At 39.9% G+C, this 24,254-nt stretch overlaps 1 protein-coding gene across 1 annotated transcript; it reads right to left on the reverse strand.

Annotated features, from left to right (window-relative positions):
* Positions 1-4,880: 4,880 nt before the first annotated feature.
* Positions 4,881-22,498, reverse strand: HADH (hydroxyacyl-CoA dehydrogenase). Its single transcript, XM_083861175.1, has 8 exons — positions 22,355-22,498; positions 19,110-19,238; positions 17,885-18,042; positions 13,016-13,142; positions 11,700-11,789; positions 9,616-9,688; positions 6,389-6,505; positions 4,881-5,346 (listed from the first exon to the last, which is right to left on the reverse strand). The coding sequence occupies exons 1-8, from the start codon at positions 22,481-22,483 to the stop codon at positions 5,228-5,230; spliced, it is 942 nt and encodes a 313-aa protein (XP_083717301.1). The 5' UTR covers positions 22,484-22,498; the 3' UTR covers positions 4,881-5,227.
* Positions 22,499-24,254: the final 1,756 nt, after the last annotated feature.

Below are 24,254 nucleotides of genomic sequence, written 5' to 3' on the forward strand. Positions count from 1 at the left end.
AGAGTGCTCCCTTCCTTGGATTATACGTTACCTACACAGGTCCTGCCACCAACAGAGCAGTGTCAGCCAGCGCCCAACCGAGATCCACTAACTCTAAATGTGTGGTTTTACCAATTTCTATTGCACAAATGTTTAATAGGTCCATTTGAGTATGCAAGGATAATTAAGAAAAAAAAGGGAGATTTTATTTGGTGCTAATTCACCACATGCAAATCCCAGCTGTTTACTGTAGACCTACCACCAAGCATACACTTCTTCCCACAGCTCATCAGAAAGCCTCTTGCTGGTGAAAGTGGTTAATCCACAACATTTTTGTTGCTGAAGCTAAGACTCCAAATAGGGGGTTTAAGTTACTAATAACAAAAAACTTGCATTCTTTAACTAGTGAATACTGTAAGGGTTTCTCCATTTACAGAAAACCACCCTAGAAGTGGTTGCTGGCAGAAAAAATGGACCAGAATAGAAGAAGCTGTTACCAGGCAGGACAGAGATGCACAAAGCAAAGCAGCAGCAAACAACAGGCTAGGAAAAAATCCTGTTATCTGGCAGCATGGGACAGCCAAAGTAAGCGACAAGTTCCTTAGCGCCCGCCAAGCAAAAGCCTTGCGCTAAAATATCCTCCTGCGCTGTGGCCAACTTGCAGCCTCTGACCCCAGGCTGGAAACAAATCCTGGCCTTATGCCTCACTTAATGCCACCACATAAAAAAAGAAATGGCTCCTTTAATAACTAGGTTTGATGTTTTGTATTATTCCTGCCCCAGAAGCAACCAAAACTTCCAGCCAGCATTAGATCTTTATAGTGTTGGTTTCTCTGCAAAGAATGCGCTGCTGTGAGTTATTTGCAATTTATGGAAAACCAAAGAGAAAACCTCAAGGGGGATAACACAGAAGAGTGAATTGAACAAGTGCAAAGTCGCTCCATGGACATACAAACCTGAATCTAATATATTATCAGTAATACCTGACATCATCACAGACTGTTCTGTGATCGCATACATTTAATTTAAGACTCTGCATAGCATTGCATTTATAAGCGAACAAGTATACTGCATGGTAAATGGTATTTAAAGAGTGATTTCAGTTTTGATGTGAACTTTTGAGAAGATCATAAAGCTCAAGACAGATCATTCTACAAATCATCTTTACAATTACCAGACTGCGGCTCTACTTAACCCTTCTTTAACAGAATTCAGTAGAAGCACATCCCTCTGGCTGTGAATAACATGAAAAGATCTAGCTCTCAAAATTTGGCCCTAGTCTCAGCTCCTCCAAAAAGCACAGGGAAAAGACATTATTCAGGTCAGTTTTATAATTGCTCACATGGTACAAACTGTAGTGAATAAAAATACTGAGATGTGGGTCACTGCTGTGGTACTAGTTAGAAAAGGAAGAATGTAGCACCACAGCTACGGGTGTCTCTCTTGTAAAAATTAGCTCCAAAACTGTCAGCAGTAATTTTTTTAGGAAAAGTTGGTCTCTACAAACTACAGAAGCTGTGTGTAGTTTGCCCACATCTTTGAAGTCATTTGGTACTATAAAGGGGCTTTCTCTAGACGCAAGAATAACAAGCATGCATTAAACAAAAGAGAATGTCTGCTAGTACCACCATTCTCTAGCACCCACCTGGCCACAGGAATACACTGCATTGCATTAGCTTACACCTAAGTTACTTGCAGACTTTACTGACCAAAGCCTGGCACAAAGTCAGGAACATAAAAGACCTTTTCACACCAAAATCACCTTTTGAGCAGGCAAGCAAAACACCTCTTTTACATATGCCCTTCTCATTCTAGTAACAGATACAGATTTAACAAGACAATCGCATCTCACTACACTTCATTTTATACAGCAGATTTCTTATTTTTTGCATCTTCACCCTGATAAATACACACGTTTATAGTAAGCGGGTCTCCAGAAGAGATCAGCTGATGAACCTCAAAAGTTTCACAGATACCTGGAGGTATGTAAGAGCCTCATCCACAGAACAAGCCACCAAATATGGTACTAAGAAAACAAACTCAAACCACAAAGGAATCTCATTCAGAAGCCACTACCTTTGCTTTTCAGAGATCTGATTCACTGCTGAAGTACAGGGCTGGCAGTACTGCATCTCATGGCTCTGAAGAACCCACACTAGATGCTGGAGTTAACTCCTGTTAATTGGTGTTTGAAGGATATTTGCATAGTCACCTCAAAACCCTTGGGCCATTTGTCTCTCAGATGCCCTGGGGGACAAATACAAGTCATCTATAAAGAAAAAAGTTACCTTTCCAAGTTATTTTATGCTGTTGCTCAGTCAGTCAATTTTACACACTTAATTCCTCTTCAGATCAAACTTTACTGCCACCTCTTGCACTTTATGCTCCATAAGCCACTCCTGCAGAGCACCCTCCTCTGCCCAATAAAGATTCTGCTTTCAAGTCCCTGTTTAAAATTTGCTGTGCTCCTGTTTTCTCCCCCGCCATGTCAGCAGCTAGGGTGACCACAGATGGAGCACATTTGGCAGCTGAAATGACCCAGATGCTGAATCTGGAGCCATCCTCCCAGCTGCAGTAGCTGGGCTCACATCCGACTCCTCAGCTGTTGGCTGTCAAGCTGCCCTCGAGCTGTGCCAAGTGTACATCCCAAAGCTTTGACCAAAGGGGGGAAATGCTCTAAATCTGTGAGGCCTGCTGGCAGAAAGGATAATAAAGACTAAAGGTTTTAAAAGTAGGCAGTGAAGCAAACCAAACACCCTTCCCTCCTTTCTCTTCTATCCCTCATTTTTTCCACAATCTCCCTTCCACAATTTTTAAAAACTCAAGGAGAGGTGAATGGTGAGAGCAGATCTAATGTACTGTATGCTAGTCTGAGGTTCTGACCAGCAGGAGATTCTCCTTCATCAACACTGCATGCAGTGGAAGGTGACTCATGTATCTTTGCTTCAAGTCACAGCCACAGCAAGGGATGGGAAATAATCTTTACTGAGGAAAAGGTGGCAACATACAATTCCTTTATTTCATTACATATTCTTTAAGCTCTCTGGAAATCTTTAAACTATCAAAGCTACAGAAATTCTTGTAAAATACAGAAGTGACTACTTAATATCCTACTTCCGGCTAATTCCCTAATTTTCCTCCCTTAAAAGGGACTTCTACATTCTCCATGCCTCCCCACTGAGGAGCAAAAGAAAAGACTTACCTTGTTTCAATGACTACAGTCAGTCATTCAACTACCACTCAGCATTCTGATCTAGATTTAAGAGGAAGCATTTGAAGTTTTCACTCTTTACCTCGTCTCTACTCATCCTGGCACAGCACTCCACATGCTGATAAAATAAGCTACGTCCACCCACCATTAAAGTACTTCCACAGGGCCTATTCTGCTAAAAAAAAGTCTCTTCTCAAATAGCAAGTCCAGGTCACAAATGCCTCTTTTTCAGGCTTCTTCTGTTTATTACATTTACATGTACTGTACCTGTTAGAGCTCCTGCAAGGAAAACACTGTTTTAGAGAAAGTTTATTTTTCTAAAATATCACATTTACTAGTGAAAAATATTTTGCACATGTAACATTAAATAGCCTATGCCTTGCTACAAACCTTTCCATTCCAAATTAAAGGTCATCATCCAAGTAAAGGGAGCAGTAGCAAATTACTTCTACCTAAATCACTTTTTGTAAAAAACAAATAGCATTTTTTAAGACACAAGAGTCATACACATTCCTACTTTTAATTACTACTGAAAACAGTAGTACTGAAGCTAATTTCACTCTATATAAAAGTATTTAAAAGTCACTAAACTGAGCTACAAGCATTAGGAACCTTTAGTGAAACAGACTTCATATGTAAGAAGTGGATTGTATTTCAGTAAAACCAAGTCAGTTTAACATTATACTAGTAAAGTAAGAGACTGTTTATAATACTGTTTCTTTCCTTTAACCCTTTTCTTTGAAAGCAAGTGGATCAAAATTAAATGATATGTAATTACGACCAGGATCCAATAAACAAAAAAAATTTTATTCTCTACTCAGAGATTTTTTACGTGATCATGTGCCAGGTAACTAATCTCTGTCAGCCTCAGTTTCTTTATATGCAATCTGAATTAGATGATGGAGGAGGGAGGAAGAGGCAACTTGGCATTAAATAATTACTCATAATTTCTGTAACTGAAGAAATATATATACATGCACTAAGTACAGAAAGTAAAGAAACACTACTACTGAGTGGAACTGAACACCAATCCTCATGCCCACTTGCTCTGCAATTCTTGGAGAAAAGACAGGATTTGATACACTCCCACCATGGACAAATTCAGCTCTGCTTAGCCCCAAGGAAATGAAGTTGCAGATCAGAAGGCGCCTCACAGAGTCAGACACACTTATTTGTTTACACAGCACAAACTCCCAATTGCAATCCTGAAGGTACTCAACTACAGTAGTATTGTGTAAAAATGACACTTTAAATACAGCCAATTTACAGGACTCTAGAAAACATTCAGAAGCTTTCACCAGTGTTCTAGCTTATGCCCCTGAGAACAGAAATCACCTAGAAATCTTCATTATGTTTCTACAATATCTAGCAAAAGTAGGCCCTCAACCACTAATTGAAAATACTAAAAAACCCCAAAGCAAATCATGAGCTCTGCTTTTAAATGCTTTATTGGGAACCTTCTGTTCAGGGAGCAGCCTAACATTGTGGAATTCTTTATTTATTTTTTATTATGTCCTTCAAAACATTATTGTTCAAGGCACTGTAATTTACATCTAGAGATTAGTGGTGCACTTAAGAAAAATCTTAACAAAACAGCCCACTGCCTTTCCAGGCTGCGTTTGCCAGTGTGGGAAGAGACTGCCACCCTGTGGGCTCCATGCAAGACACAACTGCAAGACCTCACACTCAATACAGAATTGTTGAAATTTTTATTTTTAAGAAAGTGAGGTTATTTTTAGGATTTTCCCCATCAATATAATGATGTTTCAAATACATAAATTCACTTGTCATTCTGTACTGCACCTGAGAAAAATCAACATTTCATGAAGGCACTGTACATAGAAAGCTTTTTGGAATTACAAGAAAAAAACAATCTATCAAATCAAGCTTTGACCACAGTTAACTAGTGCAATCAGTTCTTAAGTGAGTTATGTTCTAAAGGCAGCTTGTGCAACCCTTGGGAAGGTTTAAACACCTGCATTATGGCAATGCTGAATAGCATATACAGATAGTTTAACACCTCTTGAGGTCTGGAGTTCATTTGTATTTGTAAAATCCTTCTCCAGTCTTTTTACCCAGCTTCTTTTCTTCTACCAGTTTATTCAGGAGTGGGCTGGGTGCAAAAAGAGGATTGTTGGGCTCTAATGAATGCCATCCTGGAAAGGAAGGGAAGTGGATGAATTAGTAAGAGTTCTGTTTAAATGCAAAGATAATAGAGATCTGCATCACCTTAGAAAAATATTAAAAGGTCAGAAAACTGAAGAAGGACTGGAACTTTTTCTAGGCTCTCTGAAACCCTGCAGTACAGCTTCATAAACCCCATATCAGTATTGATGATTACACATAAATCTAACAATTAGTCTTTAGGCTCAATGCACTCCAAATACCTTATAATCTCCACCACTGAGATTTTTTAAGCAATTAAGAACTTTTGAAACGTAGTTAAGTACAAGGAAATAAAATAAAGGTTCTGCTGAAAAGAAATTCAAGTGTAAAGAAATTCCAAGCTGAATTTCTACCTGTGAAACGCATGGTTACTTAGAACAGTATAACACTACTCCACACTCCACTTTAGTACTGACTAAAAGTAAGAGAGGTTCCAACGAAAATGCTACCATCCAAGTGACATTCTGCCTCAGAGAATGTTTAAGCTGCATTCAAAAGAACACAACCATCAACAAACCATCACTAATGATGTATGTTTTTGTTACTATATTAACATTCACCCACTTAATAACAGAAGTGACAGGGAGATGGTTCATTTACATCTTTTGAGATATTTACTGGGTTTCCTATTAATTAAGAATGAAAATATGGCTGGTAGAAAAAGCATAGGGAGTATCAACATTTGTTGCTTTTCATCAAATTCCTCACCTTCAGTACATGTCACTCTTCCCACTGATTCTTTTTAGTTATATAAAATACCATTAATGTTAATATTATTATTATTTTCCAATAGCACTTGATGAAGTCAGCAAAGCCACCACTGTTCTGTCCCCACGTACAAAGGGTATAGGCATGCAGTACAAATGCTGTACTCACACAGCATTCTGAGCTGAATTCTAACTCCTTTCTCCTCAACAGTTCAAAGGCTATACCATAAACATTCAGTCTAAATAATTAAGAGTCACATTTGCATTAGAACAACTACAATTTAGGTAAAAAGTGGAAAAGTGGAAAAAAAGAAGCATGCAGTACCATCTATAATGTATTTACTGGTATCCAACCCAACATAGTCCAGCAGTTCAAATGGACCCATGGGATAGCCAGCCCCAAGCTTCATAGCAACATCAATATCTTCCTTTGATGCATCTCCTAGAGAAAAGATTGACAGTTTGATGAACAGAGAAGATTCCGCATCTCCTTGGCACCACTTATAAATAATTAACAGGGTGTTATTTCACCCTGGTGCAGCTCTTCACAGAAATCTCTGCATGTTTCACAGCCACAAAAACTGGAGTCAGCATACACATGCTGGAGTATAAAGCTGAACCTCTCACAAAAAAAAAAAAAGAAAAGAAAAAGCAAGCCCTGCAGGCCTGCTTTCCATTTTTCTGGTTTCCTCTTGCATTTCAATACAGCACACTGCACTACTGATGGAGCCACAGCTACCATGGTGACCCTATCAGAACGACTATAGGAAGAACTGGTCACTATGAAGAAACAAGAGCTTCTTTTAGAGGCAGCAGAACAGGGTATGTAAGGAGACAGCTCAATTTCAGCTTTTGTGAGATCAGCAGCAGCTTAGAGCTACCCTTACACTACAACTGCCAGAACACAAATGATGCCCAGCTGATTGGTAAGGCACATATGGAGAGGGGAGCAGTAGCAGCTGAGTAACATGCTTAGCTACAGCACCTATCACCACAGGATCTCTGTTGGGATCAGAGACAACAGATAGGAGAGACCTGAAATGACTGTGCAGCTGCAGTTGCATTCATGAATTCCAAAATTATTTAAAAAGAAAGAACCAAAATTATCAGATATTTATTATTTTTGCTTCAGTCTGTGCCTATAAAAATACAAATCCTGCACTGCCACATTGTCACAGTTAACTCTAACCTCATTCTTTAGCTGGGAATACATATTTTAGACAGTCACCAAAGCAGATGCATCTCTACTGCATGCCTCTAAAGTTGTATTTTGAGAAAGGCAGTGCACTTTCTCTGCAGATCTTATAAAAAGGCTGAAGTTATATAAACCCCAGAGGTACTTGTTAAGTAACCTCCAAGCTCGATGCATACACGGTGTCCGGCAGCTTGGCAGACACAGCCTGCGCAATTTATACGCCTAAGATCAGAGAACCCTAGAAATAAATTTACAAAATCTCTTGTAAAGGTAACTTTAGTGACAGTTCTGTATGAACTAATAATTTATATATACCTCCTTTTACTCTTTAAAAGCTGACAATGTTTTTTTTAAGCCACATTTTATTTCTGAGAAGCTGTGGAGAGTAACCTTATCTAAGTCTAATATAATTTCAGTTCCCCAAATTCAAACACAGCTAAATCCTCAGTTCATTTGCAGTTGATGCAGGTATACAGACTTGCTCTCTCAACAGATTTGTCCCACTTTGTCAAACTTGGGACTTGGCCACCCAACAGTTTCGTTACAACACAATAAAAAATAGTAAAAGGGCAAACAAGGGCTATAACCCCTAGTTCATTCTAGTCTCTCCTAGTATAAAGCAGACTTCCACGGAAACTTAGCTGACTGCTTTTTAGTTTTTCCACTAAGGAAAGAGCAGTACAGACCACTATACATTAATATTTCCAATATGCCCCATTTAAGTCATTGTTAATATACTAAAGGTATATTGCTTATGCAAAAGTGCACATTTAACAGAATGAGATTTTGTATAAATAAAAACACAAGGACTAGCCCAATAAAATGGCATTTCAGTGCTTGGGGTTACCAGGAAAGAGACACAATTTTGTTTAATGTAGATGATAATCTGGCTCAAGTATTTACTCTGAGGATAAACACAAACGATATGATGAAAATTTAACCTGATTCACTGGAACATATGAATTAAAAGACAGCCATCAGCCTTCCCATGACATCAACCAGCTTTTAAAATAGATTTCATTAGAGCTAAAAAGTCACAAATGAACTTTAGCAAGTTTGGAAATATCAGACGGTGGGAGAAAATAGAAAAAGAATAAAGATTAAATCAAAATATTGTTTTGCTTAGGCAAAAGCAGTCACTTTTAACATACAAACTCAGTGACTGTTTTCTTCTGCATTTAATTAAAAGTTCTGTTGTCTCCTGAAATATGCACAATGATACATGTCACTTAACAAAGGCACCTCTTTTAAACACACTGAAACATCCTTACACTTTATTTAAAACTGTGACTTTATCTAAAAGAATAATGCTCCGTCGCATTCATGCCTTTGCCTTTCAAGTCACTAAATCTGCTATTTTATCCCTTTGAGATGTAATTAGGTACATCTGTTGATGGATAAACAAGTAGTGTTGTTTTTTGGGGTTTTGTTTTGGTTGGTTTTTTTTTTTTTTTTTTTGAAAATCAAACCATCCCTTCTATGTGCTTTAAAAGAGATTTTTAATATTTAAAGTATATTTGGTGGAATCCTGAAAATGGAGTGCTTTCATCTGTAAAAAAAGCAGTGATTTCAAAAACAAAATGTTTCAAATTACATTCTTAGCAGTACAAAGCTATGAGCAGAGTACTTGAAATAAAAGCAATTATAGTCTGTAATTTCATCTTTATCCACTATATTCATTATTGGCTTCTTTTCAAAATAAGCCTCAATGGTTTGAAAAATTCAGTGGTTCTTTGGGGATTCATGACTATTTTTACCTACATAATAATGTAAAAGAGACCAGCAGTGAGACTGGAGTTCCTGAATAACCTGTATCTAAAATGCAACACAAAAGGAGAACAGGAAGTTTTATGTGGCAGTGGCTGAGCTCAAATCACTTCTGTGCCAGTACCATAGTGTGACACTATTACACCACTTACCTCAAAACTGGTGATTTCACAAGCCCCATATAAATGAACTCAGGAGAACTTTACTAATGGTCCCATTACGGGACTTTCAATCACTTTTAACAATGTCTTCTGGGATAGAGAGAGGAAAGTTCTGAAGAGCTGGCAGAGGCTATTTTTACAATGGCATTACACTCACCTTCTCACCTCCAAGCCAGCGACATTTTCCACCACCAGGAATTTCACATACAAGTACCTTCCAACTCTGCATAACCTGACATTTCAAAGTGAAAGCAAGACCTTTCCAGCTTCCCTTCCAGATTGGAAGGCAAGTCCTTTCCAGAATTCTCTATTCAATTCCAGCCTTTAATGTCTGAAAATTTGAGGGAATTCCAAGGCTTTTCTGAAGCAATATAACATTTAGCAGTGTTATATGTCAATATCTCTTGAAGTCAATATCCCACCCAGTACCTCTCTCAAAAAGTCGGACAGCTTCCATCATATATGGCACCAAGAGACGGTTTACAATAAACCCTGGAGTATCCTATGAAAAATAAAAAAGGGATTCTAAGTAAACACGCTTTACCAGAGCTACACTCAAATGCCACGTGACAAATAAAACAAGTGTATGAAGACACTTATTGTATCATTACTTGAGATACTCTCTGAACTGTATTTTTCATCTCATTTATCTGCTCAGTGTTAAAGCATAAAACATTGTGAAATTCAAATAAGGAATGGCACATAAACAGTCATCATGACTGAGAACAATAAGACTACTACAAGCCCAAAGCAATTAATCTTAAAACAATTTAATATGGCTAGTCCTTTCTTTATCAGGAGTCTAATGAAATGATTTCCTGAAGGTTAGGAGAAAAGCAGTTCTTCCCTAGCAGGTTTTCTTGTGTGTGTGTCCACTACCAGAAGCACTCCTGACTAAATAGTCTGCTTCTCCCCCACTGCTCACTGGTGATCCATGCATTCGAAAGTTAGGATCATTTTAACAGCAAACATCAACACTAACAACAAAAAGATAAGACACATGCTGTCAGAATGTAACTAATGCAAAACTTCTTTTGCATAAGCATCAATCAAAAGCACAATCAACCAATCAAGAGAAAGAGTTCTGCAAATATAGAATGATTTTGTATATTATTGCTGTTTCAGATGTTTATTTTTCATTACACTTTATGTCAATATTTAATCCAGAGAAATCCAAGCAAGGTTTCTTCTATAAGCAAGAATTAAAAAAAAAAAGTTCATGTGTGAATAGTGTATTATTCCTTATCCAAGTTAATTTATAACAATTCATCCTATATTCTACACATTGCATAGCACTAAACTGTGACAGAAATAGTCAACTAACGCTACAGAACAATTTAGCCAGAATTTAGAGAACACAGCCAGAATTAGAGTCCAGCATCCAGAAGCTGAATTAATTAATCCAGTAACTACTGGATTGCAGGCCCTTCTTTTTATGACCAACTGTCTCCTGAGGACTGTGAAACCCAAAGCAGTAGCTTGCATAAAGCTATCCAGACCACAGCTTAATGGATTCAGAAAAAGTGTGCTTTTGAAGTAGGGAGTTTCTCTAGAGAAAAAAACCCAAAGCTGAGAAGAAATTAAGATTAATATGTGTTTAGTTACAGCAGTCTTAAGAAAAACTTGCAATGAGCACACACCACGGAGGATTCAGCCAGCTGCTTCGCAATACAAGAGGCAGCAGTTTTGTCTCTGGCATGGCTAAAGATGAGCTTCTGCTTAAGCTTTCCAGTCTATGTTTCTGCAGGACTTGAAAAAAATAACAGTAAGCCTTGATACCTGTGAGTTTTGCTGCTCTAGACAAGATGTCTAGAGTCACTGGACTTTGAAGAGTTTGTGGTAAATGTGAGTGTTTTCTTTGTCAAATTCCTTTTAGTTATGAAGACAAACTGGACAAGAAGCAGCCTGGAAATTTTTGAAGTGCTCATATGTAGAGGGGAATACAGGTGACCTTGCCGCTGATAAGTAACAGCTGTGTTTATTACTCAATATGGGCTTACACCTGATGAGTAACAGCTATAGCCAATAAAGGTAAGTGTGATAAAAAAGAGTGGGTTAGGTGGTAAGAGGGAGGATGAGGGAGAAGGACACTGGAGAGAAAGAGAGAGAATCCCTGCTGTGAGGTCAGTCTGGGTCTGCAGTTAGAGCCTGTTGGTGGAACCTGCAGTCACAGTCTAGCTGGGTAAAAGCTGCATTCAGAGTCTGCAAACCAATACCTGCAGTCATAGTTTAGCAGGAAATAGCCAGCAGTCAGAGGCTGCAAGGGAAGCCTCCAACAGTAGGAGCTTGCTGCAGCCAGAGTCAGTGAATAGTTGGATGGCAAAGCTGTAAAGGGGAATAAACCAGGACCCCTTCCGTGCTATGATAAACAAGAAGTCTGTGTCTCAGCTCATTTCCACCCTCTAACAAGAGGGCTGCTGCAACATTCAGCCGTCTACTAAAACCTACCACCTTAAAATTAACACTCTACGAGGACAGACCCTCTGAACACTATACTGTCAAAACATACTCACCTTACAACTGACAGGACTCTTTCCTACTGCTTTACTGAAATCCACAAGTGATTCAAAAGTCTTTTGGCTGGTCATTGGAGTCTTGATGACCTGTGTACAGGGAAGGTAGAGAGCATAAGCATATTTATGAGCAAAATCTTTCTCATTCCCCCATTACATCAACGTAATCTAGAACACACTTCCAGAAATTCACAAAATGTTTTACAAAAAACAACTTCAATGGATAGATATATGAGACACAGAACACTATTTTATACATAGATACTGCATTTTGAAATATTGTTTCTTTAAGACACTTTCCCACTAGCCAATATGGATGGATGGTAAAAGCAGCCATTCTTTGAAAGCACACTTAAGAGATTATAGTATATCAAAACAACTTTAGAAGCTACATAGTCTCTGTTGTCCTGGGAAACACAAAGACATCACTCTAGGGAACCATTTAAACAGACATAGTTCCTGATAACAAGTTCTAACAGCTACTCCCCCTCACTACAACCTCCTTTCAGGTAATCTTATGGAATGATAAGGTTTCTCCTTGGCCTCCTTTTCTTTAGCTAAACAATCCCAGCTCCCTCAGCTGCTCCTCTGGTGAATTACTCTCTGGACTCTTCACCAGCTCTGTTTCCTTTCTCTGGACACCTCAGTGTCTTTCTTGTATTGAAAGGCCCAGAACTGGATACAGTACATGAGGTGTGGCCGCACCAGTGCTGAGTACAGGGGGACAGTCACCGCCCTGGTCCTGCTGGCCAGACTATTTTTGACACAAGGCAGGATGCCCTTGGCCTTCTTGGCCACCTGGGCACACACTGGCTCATGTTCAGCAGCTGTCAGTCAGCACTCCCAGAGCCTTTTCCTCTGGTCAGATTTCCAGTACCTCTTCCCCAGACTGTAGTGCTGGAAACATTGAAACAAACACAACTGACTTTGTTTCAAAAATGACAAGGCAAGATTTCATCTCCTGACATTTTAAACTGATTTCTACACTGGTATCAGCACTTCTTATGAAGCCTCCCTGCTTGAAATGATGGCTATATAAATAGCACCTCTGTTGGCAGTTCAGTGGAGAACTCAGGAGCCTTGAGACTTGAGAAGGAGCTACCTTGGTCTCTTAAACCCACCCTTCAACAGAGACTGCAGCACTCTCTAATCACCAGAGGTAGGAAATTCCTTATCAGGATAGCTGCAAACAGAGATCTGCTTTGTCAATCTAACTGAAATCCCTCTGCTGACAACTGCACTGCTGGGCTGCAGCTGCTACTATGATGGAATGTGATGATAACAGGCCCTGTAAGGTGTGCTCATAAAACACTCACCTCCACAAGCTTCATCATAGGCACAGGATTGAAGAAATGGAGACCACCAAATCGGTCCTGCCTGGTGGTTGCATTTGCCATCTTTGTGATCTGCAAGGATGAAGTGTTGCTTGCAAATATCGTGTGTCTGAAAATAAGAAATAAATAGACTGCATAAAGGACAGTAGGAGACTGAGGCACTAAACACAAACAGACATCCATTAGCTGACCATCCAAGGATTCTCAGAAATATCCCTGCATTTTATCACAGTCCTTTTGCTAAGGTCTAAGCACAGCAATGATTGAATAACCACTGTAAAGACTGTGTGACTTTCTGATTCTTGAGGAATTATATTGAATACTTTTATTAGGAGCTGGAAAAAAAGGACTGTGCAAGTAGGAAATTTTATTTAACTCCTCAAATCCATTTTAGGTAATTCCTTCACCAATCCTGGAAACCTAAGGGTATTATTATTTGTTGTTAAACACATTTATTGAAACCCAATCATATGTAATATCAAAAATGCACTTTGGAGTCTCACAGAAAATTTGCAACCTACTTTGTTTTAAAATTATCAGTGATAGACATGATGAGCAAACCTACCATCAGAGCAAAGATTTGATGAGGAAAAAAAACAGAGAAAATTTAAGACCTGCCATGCATAGGACACTGCAAAGGATACACAAAATGCCAAGAATTTCAAGACATATATGAAGTCCTTTTTCAGTCATAAACCAGATTTACTAACTGCAATTTATAATGGTTTGAGTTTTTTGTTTGGGTTTTTCTGCCAGAAAAATCTCAAAATCTCAGCAGCCCTGCTATCAGACCAAAAACTTACAGAAATGGCTTTTTCTTCAAATCATGAAAATCAGAAATCAAATTAGAGATTAAAACCTACCCTTCATTTTGGGCTGCATCTTACTATCCCTTCAAAAAGTTATCCTACTGAACTCAGCAAATGTTTATCTACATTGATATTTTGCTTACATTGTACTAAGATGTAACTGAGCTTTACAACAGAGCTTTCAGGAAAGTTATGTCCAAGTCATGGGGACATCATACAGTGGCATTAAAGAAAACATCTCAAGACAAAACCACCACTTTGTTTTCCATTTTTCATTATGTTTTCTTTTTTGTTATAGAGAAGGAAATAAAAAAATCCTGAAGATTCCTGTTTACTCTTCTTGCAAATATTCTTTTATTATCTCCCCACCATAAAGTGGCCTTATACAGTTCTGAGGTGAGGTACTAAAAGGAGCATTCTGCATTTCATAGTTTTGACCTTGCAAGGTCAGTGCATACAAGTCACTCTCACTGAAACTCTGCCACTGTACATAAAAATTAAAATATTCATACAAAAAAGAAGCATATTGATTTGTGAAACATAATCATTGCTAGGCTTACATCTGAGTTCACTTAAGAGATTTTATCTCAGTACCTCTTCTGTAGCCTCACACAATATAAAGCCATGGAAAAAAGAAAAGCATTGAATTTGCACTGTGAGCAAAGTGCATTTTAGTTACACTTTCTTTCTTCTCTGACCAACCAATTGAATTTCAGCGGAGTATAGAATAGAATTTTCATGCCCCTAAGACTTAGAATTACACAATCCATGCTTCAGGTGGCAGCAGAGTTGGGAGGCTTTGGGAAGCCAGTACTAGAGAAGCCATAAAAATGGCTTTCCCAGGATCAGAGTGCTTTCTCTTGGTGCCATCTAGTGGCTCAGGGAAAGACGGCAAAAGCAGAGCCCAACACAAGAGAAACATTAATAAATATTCCAAATAAATCCAACTCCTAGAGTCCAGCTGCCTTACACAGCAAACACTGAACAATACTTCTTTTTTTAACAGTTTTACAACACATTCATTCTAACACAGTGAACAGCTTAAAAACACTGGCCGAGTCCAAGCTGAGTTTTCACATCTAAAGGTAAATCCTAGACCAAGGAATATTGATGGGCATTTCCTACATCCCAGAAAATAAACTGAAAGCAATTACAGAAAAGTTCTTAAAGTGGATGCCCAAAAGTTCTTTTGTCATATTCATTACGACTCTGTTTGGAAAAGTGCTGCAGTGTCTACAAAAATCCTAGCATGACCTTTTTCAAAATGGAAATGCAAGACTGACTCCATACAAAAAAAGGAAAATAAAACTGAAGAGTGGGTAGCAATGCTTTACTCTGCTCCAAAGATGATGACCATGTAACACAGTAATAAATACCAAATATGGTGAGTATAATACTGATAGGAATAGTACATACAATTCTGCCTTCCACATTTTGCAAAGCTCCAAGAACATCAATTTTTCCAAAGCTCCAAGAATATAATTTTGCAAAGCTCCAAGAACATAAACAAGTATGTTCTCAGACTAATGACACCAAAAAACAGCACCCACTGTTTCACCTGAACAGTTACCCAGATGAGGAACACCCTGAGTTTCCATGGTGCTCTGGGGTTGCCAGACACTCCTGGCTTATTACACTTGATTTGAACACTTAAGAGAAATTCGCTTCCCACTCACAAATACAACTTTTCTCAATAAAAGAATAGTTTTCCCATCCCCTACACGTCATACACAGATCCACTTTAAAAGGAATTACAGTTATTTTATAAGAACAGGAAGAGGAATTAAGTTAGCTGTGTTATGCTTTTTCAATGTAATATTTTAGATTTTTCCAGTTCCCAGACTTATTTATTTTCCTCGGAGATGTCTTCATAGTGCAAAAATGGGAGATGAACATGTACACGTTGCAGCTGAGGAAATGCATGAGACATGAAATGCAGTACAAAAGAAGAAAAACACAGGGTTTCACACACCTTGTATTTCACATGCAGAATTCATCATCTTGTCAGAACAACTGTAATACACAGCCCCTCACATTTCCACCAGCTATTATTCACCCCTGTGCTAAGAAATCCTGAGATCTGAATGAAGCCAAGTCCTCCCTCCACAGCATCCAGGTCTTTCCTGGTCTCTCCCTATAACCCACACTTCAGAGGGCCATTAATGCCCAGAGCCCTTTAGAGGCAAAACTCCTCCCGAGACTCAAAGCTGTCTTTAAAAAATTGTGTCTTTATTACCAATTAACCACAAGTCTATCACCCCTACTGAGCTGACACAACAGACTATACAATAGGTTTATAAATTTTGAACTATTCAATTTTAGAAAAGGCTATAGAATGCTATCACTGACAGGGAGAGCTTTCCATTCCAGCACAGTGCTATTTGGGATAAGTAAAGCCTACTGCTTCCTTCTAACACATGGAAAAACACTCACTACAGGTTTCTGTCTTTCCCTACACTGCACAGGATCTGCAACTCTATACTCCTTCACAGTAACAAATTACCGTTTGTATCCAAAGCTAATATTTTAAATATTCCATTAAAAAGTTTCACTATTTTAGGGGTTTTTCATCTAGACTTGCTAAACTGAATCCATTTTCTTTGCCATTCACTTCACTTTCCTTTATCCTACACTTAAGATACCTGTATATCTATAATAATTTCCAAATATCTTCTTAAAAAGGAAGGCTTCTTGTCTCAGCCATTTTTTCCAACCCTGCAAAATCATCTCTTTTGCAATGGGCAGGGGCATATTCGAATAACTCCCAGTATCTTTTAACACTGTAATGTAAAATTTGATATTTTACAGCAGCTATGCTGGCAAACAGATCAGTCTTACAAAAAAATAGCCTTAAGGTTCCAAACACATGTATTTTTAAGTGAAGCTCCAAGTCCCCATGCCCACCACTCCTTGTTGACAGGTTTTAGACAGTTTACCATTTAGCACACTCAAATTGGCTCATTAAATACTCTGGCAACCAATGGTCTGTTTGCACAAAATTGGCACAACCCAACCATAATAAAGTACTCTCAAAAATGCAGAAGGCAGTTACTTACTTTTGTGGGTCAGAGTAATCGCAAGTTAGCCTGTGCTCAGTATGTGGCTGCTTGTGATCATTTACTGTTTTCAAAATTACCAGATAATTTTAATTACTGGCAGTAGGAGAAAGCCTGAAAATCTCCCCAGGCTGAAGTCAACTAATGACATCTTTTCTCCCTTGACAGGATATTCAAGGCACAGCTTGCCCAGCTGACAGGTTAGACAGTCTAGAATACCTCTTAGCCAATACCAGATTTACCTGCACTAGTTAAAATCCCAACCTGCAAGCAATCAAGGTCTTATGATCCTGACTCATCAATTACGAGCCTCAAATGTCTGAGACTGCATGCTCACCTTAACAGCATTTTTGGGTTTGGATACAATTCAACAGTAGCTTCCAACGGTTATCAAAGTTCAAAGACATTTCCAGGGACTGTAAGTAATAGAATGAGTGCCTACTAAAATACTATTTACCCTTTTACACCACACACAATAACTAGCAATGGCTGTTTCCTAACTCTTGTAATACAAAGTAAAGTTAGTTCACTTAAGACATTATTGACCTGAGACTTCTTAAAACTGGTTTACATCAGGTGTGCTGGAAATAAATACTTTATCGTCCCAATTCCCTATTTAAGTAAACACAACATTAACAGCAACCCATGTGTACTGGAAAAAGTTAATTCTACTGTTCTGCATTTGTAGCTGGATTTAGATTTGAACTTTCCAAGTAGATGAGCAATCTTAATGACTAAACACACCTGGAACAACAAATGAACAGTGCAACAAGCAAATGAAGCAATGCAACACACCTGAGAAGGGCTGTAACATATGCACCTGGCACAACAACTATTCCACACCAACATGATAGGTAGAGCTAGTCTAAGACAGCAAAACTCATTTTTAAATAAAGCACCTAAGAAAATAGAGAACTAACTCCAATTATAAAAACAGAAAATAAAATAGTCTAAGTTTCAAAATGTAAGAGGAAAAATAGACATACTCTGGAGCAAACTTATCCAGAGTCTTGAAGAGTTTATTTTTGACGTCCATGTTCTCCACAATGGCTTCTATCACCAAATCCGTGCTGTGGACCACTGATGCTGCATCTGTGCTTGTTGTGAGGTTCTTCAAGGTCTTCTTAATGAATTCAGCACCAGCCTGAAACATTTTCAAGCAGCTGTAATGTCTATTTACAGTGATTTAATTTATTTTCACATAAGAATCCCTTTATGTGCTCTGATGTTTTTGACCCGCCCCCCCTCAAAATGTAGGCAGTCTGCCACATTTCCAAATCAATGACAAAGTCTGAAGTGTCTAGAAGTACAATGATTTTCACTGACAAAATTTTCCTAGCCAATCAAATCTGTTTTGAAGCAAACAAGAGACCTTTAAACTCATTCTTTTAGGAAGACCGTTTGCTGTAGTCCAACCTTCAGCACAAGAGTCTGAGTGATCACCTAGTTGGTCAATCAGTAGCTACAGTTTCAGTGAAAAAGTGGGGAAAAATATTTTCTCACTAGTAAGTCTGTTGACATAGTGAGGACAGAAATCAAACAGAAATGCAAGACTTTTAAGCCAAGGGTAAACAGAAAATAGTACAAATTTTAAAATAACCCTACATGGTAGAATATAATGTCATACATAAAGTGCAAGTATTATGTGGACTGTTTTCATTAAAAGACTCCCCATAATTACATATGTATGCTCTACTTATCCTGGTACTTCCATACTCCTGCAAACAAGCCCTTTTCGTGTCATTTGTCTGCTGCATGGTTTTCTGGCAGCCATTAATATCAGTATACACTCTGTATGTTAATATGTGTCAAAAGAAGAAATGTATCTGCTGTGGAATTTAGAGAAACAAGCACAGCAACAAGTCATCCATAGGATACAAAGTTAGACTCATCAACTGCTCCACAGTGGCTTCCTTGTACACAAGTCATACTCAGCAATGCAAGTGCAAAGTTATTCATCTATTGTGTCACTTGCACTCTCATCTCCTTTGCAGTAATCCTGCGCCCAAGTGTTAGGAGGAAAAAAAAATAAAATTAAAAAAAGACCACCAAACTGAAAATCCACGTCCTTGAGCACATTGGGAAAAATGTTTTCTTTTAAAGCAAGTATAATAACATGCTCTTTAATGCATAACTGCAATATCATAACTTCAGAATGGCAGTTTTTATTCTTCCAAGTTTTTCTAGAGGAATAAAGAAGAAGGTATTAACCTCAGGCTTATCTGCAAACTTCTTCTTTGTCACTCTCTTCAAACTCTCTTCAATTCCTTTTGTAGATTTTTTAAGGATTTCATCTGACTGGTCAACTAACACCACAGTATGACCACTGGCTGCTGCAACCTGAAAGTTAAAAAAATAAAAATTCAACATCAATGCCACAAAACAACGAACCATATTGATTTGTGTGGACAGACAATATGCTGGGTATTTAGACAAAAGAGTGCTAAAAGATGTCAAATTAAATGCATTTGACTGGAAAAAATCATAAAAGCCAATATACATCTGGGGTGATGCTGAAGGGATAAAGATCTCAAACAAGTTGAGGGAAAAGGAAAAAGAAATCTCTCTTTCCCTTACAGTCTGCAGAATCTTGCATCTGAAGGCTTCTAAATTATGTGTCTGTGGCTACAGAATAAACAGCTGTTTTGAAAGGAACAAGTGTTTTAGCTGAGAGCCTTAGATCTTGCAAGGGAAAAGGGCTCTGGAGACCAAAACTGGAACACTTGGCAGGGTGAGCAGGTGGCACAAGAGACGGCCAGCCCTGTGTCCCCAAAACACAGCTCTGCTGTCAGGCCATGAGCATGTCCCTGCAACAACAGGAAGGTGACAGTGGAGCTGGGAGCAGCAGTGAATATTTGCCACTTTCTAAGTGGATTCCACATAGAAAGGAATGGCTGCAAAGTCTCCTTACTATGCACTTGGTGCAAACACTGGCTCAGCTACACACAGCACTACTGGATTGCCTTTTTGGTAGGTATTTAAATTAATTTCAATCACGTAACGTCGCTGTCTCACACCACATCAGCATATTAAAGATCAGCTGCTCATTATCTGTTACTTCACTATTACTTTATTTATGTTCCTCTTGATAGTTAGCAACTATCACTTTCAGAATCCTTGAACTAAAAGAGTTGGTATTTAGTAACTGTGTAAAACAGATAATAAAACATGGTTCCACTGATGGTTTTAAAGTCACTCAACTTCAGAGCTTCCCTTCTGCAATCTTTTACCTGGCATTTAAACTTATACCTGATGACTAAAGACCTATGCATCCACAAGACCTACTCCAACAAAGCTAGCTGAAATGGAAAGTACAGATACCTCATGAAGAAAAGCATGGTGATACTCTCATCCAATTTGCCTCACTAACCCAGCAAACAGAGAAATCCAGATTGTCTCTGGACAGCAGCAGTAGAGCTTTAACAAGGGGTCAGTCTGCCGATAGACATTTCCTTATCCAACTTGGTTTCTTATTTTCACTATGGTCATTCCATAAAAACCATCTAAACCAAGCTTGTACTTTTAACACTTCATCTGTTGCTGATCATTCATAACAGTGAAGCAAGACTCTTCAATCTTCAGATGAAAAATCATTACCAAGCACATTTTTAAAAGGTGCTTCACTGAGGATCCATTTATGACATCATCACTGACCAGCTGGTGAAAAATCCTAGAAAAATTAACATCTTTCATTTCCCACCATATTTACATGGACAGGAAGAAAATGAGACAAGATCATACCATTTCCTTATAACTCAAATACACACATGCCTAAACTTTACTATCTAATGATCTTAAGAATGCTAAATAAGAAACCCGAGTGCTGGGGAGTCAATTAATGCTTTTCTCACACAGAAGTGCTTTTCACAGGGCAGAATCAAAAATCATGGCTTTCAGCCATACACTTTAGCAGAGGCTTGGTTCACCTGACAGTATGAAAAACCAAGAGAAGAGGAGACACAATTTTGTAAGTGCTCAAAAAGGGATGAAAAGCAGCTTTATTAATTGGGTACAGGGAGACACCACTCAGTGTTATAATGACCTCTGCTTTGAGAGAATTTTGAATTGATGAATTGGAGGCAGATGGTCAGCAAAACAATCCTGGCTCCTTAACATTGGTAGAGGCCTGCAACCCCTGTTACTGTCAAATACCAGACATGTTTCTCTTGACAACTGCTCTCTGAAAATATGCAGTCCAGCAGAACAAGATCAGCCCACTTACCTGGAAAATTATAAGCTTTGCAGAATGTGCATCTTCCTCAAAGAGAAGAACAACTTTTTTCTAAGTTGTTCTTTGATCGTTCTTCAGTGGAAACCTCAAGTTCTATTATCATAATACAGAGGAGTGTTTCTATCAGAAAAGTGAATAAATAACTATTTTCTTAGCCAAAAAAATCTTGCTTCTGTAGTCCTTCTGCTAGAGATTTGCAAGGAATGTAAGAAATCTTTAGTTCTGAGAAGCAAACCTATTAATTCATTGAAATGGAGAACTGCTATCCAGCCTCACTGTCAGTTTCCACTTGGATGTTTGCCCACTCCCCTTATTCTTTGTGAAGTTTGTGAACTACCCTGGTATTCTGGGCAACAGGTTCTTTCTCTGAATTAACTAAGTGGCGAAACTTCCAATCACTAAAAGGACTCCTCAGTTCCATGTCCCAGAGCTATCAAGTTAAAAATGAATTTAAAAAGCCAAAGGCACCTGAGATTAAACTCTGGGAAAATAAGTCCCGTTTAAATATTAACCACTTTATAATTCTGAAGATGACTGACAGCTAAACCTTCATTTTAGCTGCTGCATTCTACTGGTAAAATGTCTAAAATGTCACTTGATCTGCTCCCTTGGCAAGCTACAAGAATCTTCTTCCCAACCAACATTTTCCACATATTTTCACTGTCTACAATGAGTCCACGCATTGTCTTAAGAACCACCTTAGACAACTTAAACCACCAGCCTTGGCTCTTTTCACCAGCCCATCTGACCCGAAGATGTGCGGATCAGCCAGAGGAGGAGGAGTGCCAAAGTTGAGCAGGCAGAGAGCAGCAGTACTCAGTGCCCCGCCTGGGCACGGCCGAACCCAAACCCGCAGCTCCGGCAGCAGAGGCCGGGAGCCAGCACAGCCGCCACTGCTCCCCAAACAAACGCAGCCTTTCGGGAAAGTCCAGCGCCAAGGAGTTTCACCACGGACTGTAACACGTTCCGATAAGCGCTGGGAGGGTTGTTTTGCTTTCTTGTGGGTTTTATTAACGCTGGTCCGCCAGCAGCCCTGGCGCTCGGCCCTTCCCGGGCGGGGACAGCGCGGGGGGCTCAGCCCCGAGGGAGAGGGAGCAGCAGGGACGGGGGAGCAGCCCGGGCAGGGCTCGCCCCGCCATGGCCCCGAGCGCTGTCCGGGCCCGCCCGCCGCCGCCATGGCGCCCCCGCTCCCCCGTCCCCGGCCGGGCCGCCCCGCCGCGCTCACCTGGGCGATGCCGGCGCCCATGAGCCCGCCGCCGATGATGGTGACATGCTTGATGAGCAGCTTCTTGGCGCTGGCCGTGGCGGCGTCGGAGGAGGCGGCGCGCACGAACGGGCGGGTGGCGAAGGCCATGGCGGAGGCGCGGAGAGAGCGGCGGGGCGCGGACGGGCGGGGCCAGGGCCACGCTCCGCCCAAGGGAGAGGCGCGTTGGGGCTTTCACCTTTCACCTAATCCCTCAAGAGCCAAGGAGCAAGGCCAAGGACAGCGCTGCCGAAGCTGCGCTGATCCCCACTTTGCCGCAGCGCTCACCTCCCTGCCGCCGCTGCTGATGCTCACAGAATGGCAGAGTCAGTGAGGCTGGAAAGACCTCCGAGACCAGCGAGTCCAACAGATGACCAAATACCACCATGTCAACCGGAGCATGGCAGCAAGTGGCACATCCATCTTTCGTTAAACACCTCCCGGGACGGTGACTCCACCACCCCCCTGGGCAGCCCATTCCAATGATCAATCACCCTCTCTGTGAATAGAGTTCAACCTGAACCTCTCCCGATACAGCTTAGGGTTGTGTCCTCTCATCCTGTCACTGGCTGCGTGGGAGAAAAGGCTGACCCCGACCTGGCTAAACCCTCCCTTCAGGGAGTCGGAGAGAGCTGTAAGTCCTCCCTTGAGCCTCCTTTTCTCCAGGCTAAAGCTTCCCCCAGCTCCCTCAGCCACCCCTCACAGGACCTGAGCTTCAGACCCCCTTTCTCTGGACACTCCCCAGCACCTCAATGTTCTTCCTATTTGCATCATTAGAAGCTCTCTCTCCACAACAAATGTTTCCTGACTAGAACGGGACTTTATTTCCAAGATAGCACAAGATATATGATAAACAAATATAATAAAACAACAACAAAATTCTTCCGTTATAAACACTAACAGCTGAATCATATCAGATGCAGACTGCCCTGATTTTCCATCTAATTCACTTATCACCAGAAAGACCTGCACTTCAAGTCAGCAACAGCAGCAGCTGACAACACAGCAATTTCTTCTCGAGTCAGCATTGGGGTAAACATTAAGCAGCTTGTTTTACTCAAAGTGTTGTATTCTCATACCTCTGCACTTTGTACCACAAACCTACAGCAAAAAATCCACCTGGACTAGGCAGCAGCAGGAAGTGGCTGTGGAAACAGCTTTACCTTAATGATCTTTGTGTATACAAATGACAGCAGAGTGGTAATTACTGAATTTCCCTTAAAAAAAATAAAACAGCAGTATGCCAAGTAACATGCAACCCAACCCCAGGGCGTAAGACACATTTCCACCTTCAGCAGTTGTTCCTGAGTGCCCAGCTCCTGGTTAACACCAGTGCTGGTACCCACCCCATCCCCACAAACATTTCACTTGGCTCCTGCTCAGCCCCGGCCTTCCATATGGAAGGATCTCCTGCTTTCCCCTGAGAAACCTCGGGGGATCTTTCCCCTCTACCCCAGGCTCCACCTTGGCACCCCTTTCCCTCTCTGCCCTTTGCCTCCTGTGATGCCAGGAGTCCAAAATAAACTACACTTCAACTTCTGCCCAAGTTTTCTTTCCTGCAGACTGCACATCTCCTCCTGCTGACAATTCATTTGCTCTTTTATCTTCCTCATCTCTACCCTTCCCTCTTCTTTTGTTCTGGGTAACAGTTTTTTGTTGTTGTTGTTGTTGTTTTTGTTTGTTTGTTTTTGGGTTTTTGTTTTTGTTTTTGTTTTGGTTTTGGGTTTTTTTGTTTGTTTGTTTGTTTTTTGTTTTGTTGGTTTGTTTGGTTTGGTTTTTTTTTTGGTTTTTTTTTTTTTTTTTTTGGTTTTTTTTTTTTTTAATCTATTGCTTGATCATAACATGCCTGGCAATGTTATTTTCCCAATTTCACTTTGTTTCC

This window comes from Zosterops lateralis (genome assembly GCF_965231275.1).
Source record: "Zosterops lateralis genome assembly, chromosome: 5".
Lineage (NCBI taxonomy): Eukaryota > Metazoa > Chordata > Aves > Passeriformes > Zosteropidae > Zosterops > Zosterops lateralis.

Coding starts and splice junctions, on each gene's coding strand:
- HADH (XM_083861175.1), bottom strand. CDS start 22,483: ATGGCCTTCGCCACCCGCCCGTTCGTGCGCGCCGCCTCCTCCGACGCC. Junction 19,239..22,354: donor TGGGCGCCGGCATCGCCCAG/GTGAGCGCGGCG, acceptor TTTAACTTTCAG/GTTGCAGCAGCCAGTGGTCA. Junction 11,790..13,015: donor CTATGATGAAGCTTGTGGAG/GTGAGTGTTTTA, acceptor CCCTGTACACAG/GTCATCAAGACTCCAATGAC.